The 10093-nt window shown below is 38.9% G+C and overlaps 1 protein-coding gene across 2 annotated transcripts in view; it reads left to right on the top strand.

The window, feature by feature from the left end:
* Positions 1–112: 112 nt before the first annotated feature.
* LOC126101116 (bleomycin hydrolase) overlaps positions 113–10093 on the top strand; it is a 101174-nt gene continuing 91193 nt past the window's right edge. The window contains exons 1-2 of one of the 2 annotated variants that reach the window (XM_049911800.1): positions 113–484; positions 809–966. In XM_049911800.1, the coding sequence (XP_049767757.1) occupies positions 475–484; positions 809–966 (168 nt within the window). In that variant the 5' untranslated portion in view covers positions 113–474. The other variant, XM_049911799.1, reaches the window with a different exon arrangement.

Below are 10093 nucleotides of genomic sequence, written 5' to 3'. Positions count from 1 at the left end.
CTTGTCCACTACAGTACGATAACCATTACTTTTTTGGAGTTTACATGTGTTGCCAAAGACAATATTACGGAAGATATTGCGGACTCAGGATCTGGGTTTTACCACAAACCATGAATTCTTTTATTACCATTCATATTTTGTATAACAGCAGATACAGTAGAAAGAACTGTTGCTATGTTAACAGTTGTTTGCGACTCAACTCATGTATTTAGACGTTTGAAACTAATAATAGCCGAAAATACTAAAGACGTTTGAACGGGCCGCTAAAACTTCGTTAAAAATCAATTCCACATGGAAATAGGTACGGCCCCATGGTGCATTTCCTTTTGATGGAAACAGCGTAGCGAAAGCATGAACAACGCTTAAATCGATCGGTTACTGGAATCCTAATGAATTCTCACGTGATATGCAATACACCCCTCGGTTTTTAAGGACTGTAGTACTTCATATGACCTACATAGTCGGCGCATCAACATGGTTACCCGTAAGTTTTATATAATTTGCTTTGTCAACTCAGTTTTGTGTCATAGAGAAAATGCTAAAATGTTCGAGATTTTGTTCATTTAATCTCACTAGGAAATTTCATGCATCGGTGATTGTGACGTGTAGTAGCACTGTCAAAATGAGTAGTACAGGTGACCTGGCTCGTAATGGTAAACAAACGTTAACGAACTAATTGTGTGCCCTCTAATATAAACATACATTCACAAATTTAGTTAAAACTTTCGGTTACAGTCTCTGCTACATGTGCAGTTGCTTCATCGTTTTTAAATTTATTTGTGTATTTTTTATATTCGTTTGTCGACAGCTGCACTCACATCAGAAATTTTACAAAGGTTTCGTACAAATTTCTATTCGGAACCAAAAAATTGCTTGGCACAGAATGCCTGCACCCGCACAGATCCGTTGGATGTCTGCATGTCCAGGAAGCAGTTAGAGGAAACACAGCATGTTTTCACACACAAGGTAAGACAACATTACATTTTCATGTGCTGTGAGATATTACAATGTCTCGCATGTTTATATTTAGCACATGTTTTGTTTTGGTGGCACAGCTGCTGCTGTATTTTCATGCTTCCCTCCTCTCACACACACACACACACACACACACACACACACACACACACACAGGGAGGGGGGGGGGGGGAGATAGAGACGAGAGAATTATCATATCACATACTGTTTATGAAGTATAATAATATGAGATGATTAAATGTTTGTCTTTAATACATTAATTAATGATGGTAAACGAAGCATAGTGGTTGCCATCACAGTGGTGTGTATGGTAGGCTTTACACTAGGTGCCACATTTATGTGAACTGATTAGTAATGAGAAATATCATAGTGCACAATAAAATATGATGCATTAGTAGGCCTCTACTGATTTTCAAAGTCTGTATTTGCACTAATATGGCATGGTGACTCATTTAGTTGTGTCATTCCAGGACAATACGTACAAATATCCCACATTCATTATCCTATATTTTTTTGAAAATGAAGAAGAAAGGCAAGACTTTACAAGAACATATCTTGTAAATGTCTTTTTTAATGTTCCACATCTTGAATGAGGTTCACATATCATAAGAATTATCTTCACTTCCATGGTTGGCAAACTGAGCTACCAAGGGGAGAGCATTACTTAAGAGTGCTGATCTGATCTACTAACAGACATGTAAGTTTTGTCCATTGTTCCTTTCATAAGAACATCGGAGAGGTGGATCCCTCTAATAATGTTGTCTGAGATACCTGTCACTCCTATTTAATCTTCCCCAACAACCCCCCCCCCCCCTCACCATCCTGAGGAAGGAAATCAGCACTAGAAGCTAGGGTAATGTGTCACTTTACTTTCTACACATTTGGCCTCCAGAACGTTAATACTGAGCATAATTTAATAATTTTCTTGGATGAATTTTCTTTTTATTGCAATCAATCTTTTTTTCCAATACATAATAATTAGTATGTATTGTATAGTATTCTGAACATTGTTGTTGTTGTTGTTGTTTTTAGTAGAGTGGAGATACTATAACATTGTAATCAGTCATGAATGTAAACAATGAGAACTTAAAGTGCCCGAGGGGTGAGGAGGAGAGCTGGGGAAGAACTCTCAAAGAGCTGTCTTCCTACATCCGAATCCTGTGCTCCTGTGAAAGCAAAACTGGTGTACTAGCCGTAGGGATCGCCAGTCTGTTGTGGTGTTGTGAGAGTCATGCTCAAATCCCATTGTGAACCAGGATTAGTCCCTTCACTCCGTTTAAAATAAGGAAACTACACAAAGCAAAACTGAATACACAAAGCATTCAATAGTGGCTACAGCACAGTTGTTTGCTGAGGTTAGAGGTAATGTAAACGTGCTAGTTCAGGATCAAATCTGGCAGTATCTTTCACAAATGTAGTTCGAACCACTGCTACATAAAACTGCCACGTTAAAGTGTCTGCATCTTGGTAGGCCTAGTAGCAGTACTACAACATACATACACTTGAATGAACTGACAAAGTCTTTTTTTGTCTTGTGGTGATTTCTGTTTCTACTGATTGTTGTTCATTAATGTATACTTTTACTCCTTCCACACCTCTGAACATTCTCATTCTTCATAGGATCAATGGAATCCGATGAATGAGTTACATCAGTTCATTTTCTGTGTTACTCGTGGATAGTCTGCTTACTCCTTGTCATAAATGTTCTGTAACTGTTCTTTTCCAATGTTTGAACCATGTCTGGTGCAGTATGGTAATGACTGTTGTAGTCAGATCAAAATTGATAGTTGACGTCTGTCACTCACTGCTACAGTGTTGCCGAATCTGTTACAGGCGACACACAAACATGGTGGGTCTCTTCACAAATGCTGTTAATGTGTTATGCGGAGCAGTGTTGGAAGCAGCTACCAGGAAGTATGACAAAAATGCGAGGTGATCTGTCAACAACTGATTTTAATTGACCAATGACCGAACTGCGGTAGAGGATGTATTTTATAGCCCTAAATTTAAACTCTTGTCCTATCATAATAACCCAGTACAGACAGCAAAAGATGGAGTAATTTTGATTTACAGGCACATTGTTATGTATTGCCCCTCTCTTGAAAAACCCAAGTTTTAGAGCTTTTCCACCTTGTGCATTACCCGTCATCATGAAAAAATCAATAAGAAATGGCACTTTCTTCAGTTTTTTCTCAGTAACTAGTTTTCATTGCTTTTTATGCAAAAATATGTCATTATTAATTTAAAAGACCAGTAAATTTCGAGCAGGTTTCATACTTAGTGTGTTGAAAAATTCTGAACAGCTACTGAGATATGAGACTGTGAGAATCTGCGAAAATGTCAAAAAAATTGCAAGAAGTTAGATATGTAAGTGGTTTCACCTCCTGTGTGGCACAGTACATAATAACCTCTGTTGTAGAGGATTTAATTTCCTTCAAGAGTCATACAAAATATTTGTAATTATTCTGTCAACATGCCAAGAAATAATGCATTAACAATTTTAGTGAAAGTGGACTCGAAACTGAAAATATCGCCCTCAGTCAAAATAGTATCCCTGAATGTAATATCATCCTTAAGCCATTATGTATGCAATATACACATTTAGTTCATGAGATTTGTGTAATTTCAGGGAAATAAGTAATTTTGGTAGGAAAAAACACAAACGCACACACAAATTTTCAGCACTTTCACCTATATTTCAACAAAACATAGTTTAAAAAATAGATCTTAAATTTCATTTGAATGATATATACAAAATTTTAAATTAAAAATTAATCAATTTCTGTTATTTGCACTCAGATGTGGTCGATGTGTACACTTCACCACTGCGGTCAATGGGCTGGTAATCATCTGACTTGTTTTCTTCCATATTGAATTAAAACACTGGTGCATTACCGCATGATTCGGATCCACAATGAACAGATAAAATGGAACATTGAAGTTTGCTTTTTTGCAGCTGTATTTATCACCACAAGTTATTCTGATTGGCTTGAAATCATGTTCAGCAATGCCTGTGGAGCTGGTTCTTTATTCATTGGCACTAGAACTAGACCATCCATCGTCCAGCTCCACTTGAAGGCATCTTTTTCATACCCCATCCACATTTGTCCATACAGAGCAGAGGTAGTACTACAGCTACTAATTGCATGATGAAATAGAATGTTTTCCACAATACCTTTATATCTGAAGGATATTTTGGAATAAAGCTCATCTCCTGTGTTACCACTTCCAGGATTGCAAAAGAACACCCTGTCTGGCACTAGAGCAGCCACCTAAACTAAAAGATCAATGTCTTCTCCAATAACAACAACAAAATCATGTTCAGAAGACAATAAAATGACAGTATTCACAGTTGCACCTTCGTTGCCTGCTTGGTGACCCTCCATGCTTGCTGAAATTGCTGAGATGACGCGGAATTTGTTTTTTTTTCATTCATATTTTGGCATCTGCAGAAATGTGGTACTATCAAAGAGAACTGTAACAAATTGAAACCTGTATTGACAACCTCTTTCAGTGCTTTTTGTGCTCCTTTTATTTTCTTCTTTGGGGTACCCGTCAAAGACTGCCACGGCATTTTGACGTTGATGCCACTATATGTAGGCCACAAATCTTTTCAAATAGCAGAAAAACATTATCTCAATTTCCAGTGAACTCTGTGTAGGAGGTAGCAACCATCCACAACATCAACTTTGTGCTTTCACGTTTGTCACTTGGTAAGGGCAAAAAAGAAGAGTAAAATGGGACTTTGTCCCTGTGTGAATGCCTTTCCCACAAAAAAGTGGCATTGGAAAGGGAGCAAGTTCATACCCGAAGTATTTTCTCAAGTCAGCGTTAGACTGTGTGGAGACCATCATCTTGTGGAAAAGCATGAGAGGATCCAGAGCTACTTTTCCTTTCTTCGTGTTTATATGATTAGCAACTATTGCCAATGACATTATTGCATCTTAATGTGGGAAATGTGTGTTCTCACAATTGCTGTTCAGTTCTATTCATTCCTCTAGAACCAACCTCCCAGGGCAAATGCCAGTTGACATCTTCACCTTCAGTCATTCCATTCCTTACTAAAATTAGGTATTTAACTGTTGGAAAAGAAGTGTGACTGGAAAAACATTCAGCTAGTGTCATGTCAGCATGTTTTCCCACTGTAGCCAATTCACAGCTGCAGCAGTTCTCAATTTCATCACCAACATTTAGTAATGCAGCTAGCCCCAGAGCCCATCAAGTGAGAACGCTGTCCGTTATACCTCTTCCACGAGTCAGCCCACCAGAATTGTCTATTGTTTTCATGAGGATTTGTGTAATTGTAATATCCAGCCATATCCCAGACCAAAATTTGTCAGAGCATCTGATTGTGATATAGCTACAGTTGTGAATTTTTAAAATTCTAGTAAATCCATTTTATCTTCAGGCGTCAACATATCTTGCATGTATTGGTGAGTACAATTTTTTTTAAAATTATAATGGATCAATTTTATCTTCAGGAGTCAACATATCTTGCACGTATTGGTGAGCACATTTGGCATAGTGAAAGTGCCCACTAGTGTGGAACTATGGATTCATTTTCTGAATACTGCTACCATGTTGCCAAACAGTATGCGCTTTAGACATTGCGAACAGGAAGTGAGTACTGATGGCATTGTTTCTGTCCTTCAGCTGGAAACCTGTATCCAGCAGCTGGTCCATGTGGTATCGTAAAGTTCACTACAATTTTGTTTAACTCATAACTGTTGTCTATAATCTCTGCAATCCACCAGTCACAGTCATACACACATGTCACAAACGTCCCCCTTCTCAAGTTGTGAATCTGAATATTGTCCTGCTGTTTCTGAGGTGTTGGTAACAGACAAAATTTCTTCTTTCTTGCTCTTCAAAGTGCATGCAATGTGAGTTCACCCATCACTTTGAGTCCAAAAATGTGTCTTCCAGATTCTTTTCACTGGAGTAGTTTGTTTGGACCATTCTTCTTTCTTCTGCTCACAGAATTCTTCAATTTACTCTTTGGACAAAAGAATGAGGGCTGTGGATGTGTAAGATTTCATGACTCTCGTAAAATCCTCAGCATTCTGAATTCAAGCTGTATTTGGTCTGGCAAGATTATGTTTTGTAGCCTGGTGCTTCAGCAGGCCTCCTACACCGTCACAAGGCCCCTTCCTGTGACCAGTAGCACTGCATACCCAGTCATTTGGCACAAGCAACTTACTCAATTCAAACAGCTGGTAACGATTTTTAAAATTCCTAGGAGCACCAGCAGAAATAATGATGATCTTCTCTGCCCCTGTACGCCGTTGAAGAATTTTGCACATTGCCAGCAAAGCATGTGCTGAGTCATGTCCTGTGTCATCACTTACAACTGCAACACTTGTGGTCTTGTTTTAAAAATATGTCACTCCTGTAAAAATAGAAACCTGGTCATTACTACAGTGGTATCCTTGTACTTCTTGTAGGAGAATTACTGACCAGTTCTCAGCAAACTCACAGTGAAGTACTAAACATAGTTCTTCAGCCTCTGCACACCCTTTAACTTCTGCAATGTGTTGTTGTTGCAATTTCTTCAGATGCTGGTGTGTTACTGCTTTCACTGACCATTTACCAAGTTAATCAATGAAACTGTCAAAGGCAACAGTATTCTTAATTAGTTTATTTTCCTCTCATGTCGCATATGTAATTTGTGCAGAATTATCTGCTACATCTTCCAGGCCAAGAGTCTGTAAAGACAGTCATCCCTTTCCAGGGCAATCACCACATTCTTGAAACAGACAAGTCTTACGCTTTACATCACAGACTACAAATGACTTCACATGCCCAACCGAGGTGTCATGTGCTCCAGTAAGTTCTACAAAGTTACCACACAAAGTTCAAAATTCACACAGTACACACATAAACAGACATCTCTGGGTGGGTGTGGAACTACCCACTTAGTTCGCAGAGCATAAAATTTTGATCTTCCAATATGTGAAGTTGTAGAGCTGCTCTTGTAAATTGCAAAAGTTTCTTTAATACTGAGAATCATGTACTTCTTCACTTTCACAACTTTTTGACCTCCAACTGCTACAGTTATAGTGTCTTTTTTGTTAGCACTCTGGCGAGAACAGTCCCATTTATCTTTCAAATAAAATGACTGCACTATTTGAACTTGAGCTGCTTCTACAGGATGACCATAATAGGAATCTGGTCTCCTCTTACAGACCTCACATTTCTTGATTTGTCTCCCATGTTCTTTGATACTGATGGACCGTGGTTCAAAATTGTTTTCTTTGAAAATGCCTCAGGAATAATAGTTAAAACTCAAACCATTTCACTATAGGATGCACAATATTCAACAGCTGAATTGATATTTGTGAAAAATTCCTGGCAAGAGTGCTTTGGTTCATTTTCTTCTGAAGATGGAATTTCTGCTTTGAAGAGTTTGGTCAGTTTTGCTGTAGTGTATTCATCCATAGCTGTAGTAATTTCTCTGTGCTTTCTTGGTGCACAGAGCTTATGACTCGACTTCACTGACTACGGTTTCTTAACAGGACTAACACCTACCTCTGTAGTTGACTGATTCAGAGTATTTAATTCTTCCTCTACTGATGCAAAGTCTGCATCATCTGCACCATGGGAGGCTTCATCTTGTTCAGGTGGTATCATTGTTGTTATTCTGTGAAAACATTTAGAACACAAAAAGTCGTCATTGGAAACATCTTCACTTTGAAACAGAGTCTTCAAATGAGAACACGTATTCCCAACCTGACAAAGTCTGTTTTTTATGTGTCTTATATATCATTCTTTCATGGATATGCAAATAGTCAGCACACTTCACTCTCCTGTGGCCCCAGACAGAAGAAATTTCAAACAGTCCTTTCCACAAAACACTCTGCAACTGTGTCAACTGACAAATTCCTCACGAAAACGTGGAATTCACTGGATGGTCTAAGATCTCTTAGAAACTTCTTCAGTAAACAAGTTAGCAGTGAACAACTTCAATACAGAAACCTGCAATGAACAACCGTGATGATGAAACTGATAAGAAACTACAGCAAAGTGTAAGAAATATCTGCAACAATGAAAATAAAAAGAAATGACTGCAACAAAGAAAATGATAAGAAATAACTGCAACAAAGACAATAGAAATAAATATTATAACAAAGAAATTAGTACGAAACAACTTCATTGAAGACAGTTGGAAGTTAAAAAAATGATTTTTTTAAAAATAAAACCTGTCCAACTTAAAAGTGGAAGCTCTCCTTCACAGAGATTATAGTACTACATGGTACTAATCAATAGAAAAAGTCTGACTTTTTTGGATTGGCATTTTTAGAAAAAAAAATTCTACTAATTATAAATAAAATTCAAAAGGCAACAGTAAAAGAACTTTGACAGGTATGTCCAATTTCCTGGATACCATTGCAATCATAAAGCAAATACCTTTCAAATAAATAAAACTTTTAACAAAATATTTAGAACTGTTACAGAGATACAGCATTTAAAAATTTTTTCCAATTCACATCACTAAAATGGTGTTCGCAATGTCATCTTTGGAAGCCTGTATCTCGGGGCAGGAATTTTTTTGCAGAAAACAAAAAGTATGTGTTTCCTACTTACTACTAAATTTTAACATATGCTAAATTCGATAATGTCAGAGACTATGAAGGTAACCCTTGTGCCTGAAGTGATATGGATTATGGGTATGGACCTTTCTCCAAGTCCCTGTTTTCAGCTGTCTTTCCTTCTGTCAATTGGTTTCACATGTAGTCTTTTTTAACTCCTTTTTTTCTCAGTGTTCTACAGTTCTGACATGGGCATATAAGACCCTGTTTGTTTTTGTGCCCTAAAAACAAATCAAAACAAAATCCACATACCTAACCATCCTTGACAACCTATTGTAGCAGTCTATTGCGCTCTCGCTGAAAGAATTTCCACTCTTATTGACTAACACCTCCAACAAATTGCCTGAAACCTAGCTTCCTACATCAAAATGCTAACCACTTCCTTCACCAACTGTCCACCAGCTCCACCCCTTTACCCCCTGATCCCTACTCATACCAGTTAGTTCCACCTCCCTATACACCAACATCCCTCAAGCCCTTGATCTTACTGCTATTGAACACTCCCTTCTCCTAAAGATCTTTAGACTCCAGGCCTAACACCCCATTTCTTGTACACCTTGCCAAATATATCCTGATGCAGAACTTCGTGGCACCCTCCTGTACCAACCAACCTGTTTATGGTCCATCTGAAGAAAAACTTCCGAGCCTCCCAAAACTCTCAACACCTAGTCTGGTTCAGATCCATTGATGATGTATTCATGATCTAGAATCAGGGCCGAGACACCCTGGCCTCATTCCTTCCCAACCTCTCCCTCTCCCATGCCCTTCACCTGGTCCTCCTCATGCAAACACTTCTCTGATGTCCCCAGCCACACCTCTATCCACATTAAACCCACTAACCACCCATAGTACCTCCATTTAGACAGTTGCCATCCTTTAGACACCAAAAAATCCCTCCCATAAATCTTGGCCGCCCATAAACATGGCATCTGCAGTTACAAAAACTCCCTTGCCTTGTATACTGAAGGTCTCATGAAAGCCTTTACAGATAGGCACTGCGCCCTAAATGTAGTTGACAACCAGATTTCCTGTGCCATATCCTCACACTCTTCCACTCATTCCACCATCCCAAGAATCAGCTTCAAAGAGAGAGCCCTGCTCTCTCCCCGCCTCCTCCCCCCCACCCTCTTTACACAGTATCACACTGGATTGGAACAGCTGAGTCATATCCTTTGTCAGAGATTTGATTATTTCTAATCATGTCTTGAAATGAGGGACTTCCTTCCCAAGATCCTTCCCCCTTGTCTTCCGTCACCCACCCAACCTCCACCCCCACTCCGAATCCCGTGCTGCACCTAGCGAGATGGCACAATGGTTAGCACGCTGGACTTGGCTTTCGAAAGGGTGATGGTTCAAACTTGCATCTGGCCATCCTGATTTAGGTCTTCCACGATTTCCCTAAATCGCTTAATGCAAATGCTAGGATGGTTCCTTTAAAGGGCATGACTTGACTTCCTTCCCCATCTTTCCTTAATCTGATGGGACCGAAGATCTTGCTGTTTGGTCCCCTTCCCCATATCAACCAACCA

The sequence above is a fragment of the Schistocerca cancellata genome, chromosome 9 (genome assembly GCF_023864275.1).
Source record: "Schistocerca cancellata isolate TAMUIC-IGC-003103 chromosome 9, iqSchCanc2.1, whole genome shotgun sequence".
NCBI lineage: Eukaryota > Metazoa > Arthropoda > Insecta > Orthoptera > Acrididae > Schistocerca > Schistocerca cancellata.
The sequence above is the reverse complement of the archived record's forward strand: the minus strand, read 5'-3'. Positions and strand labels throughout refer to the sequence as shown.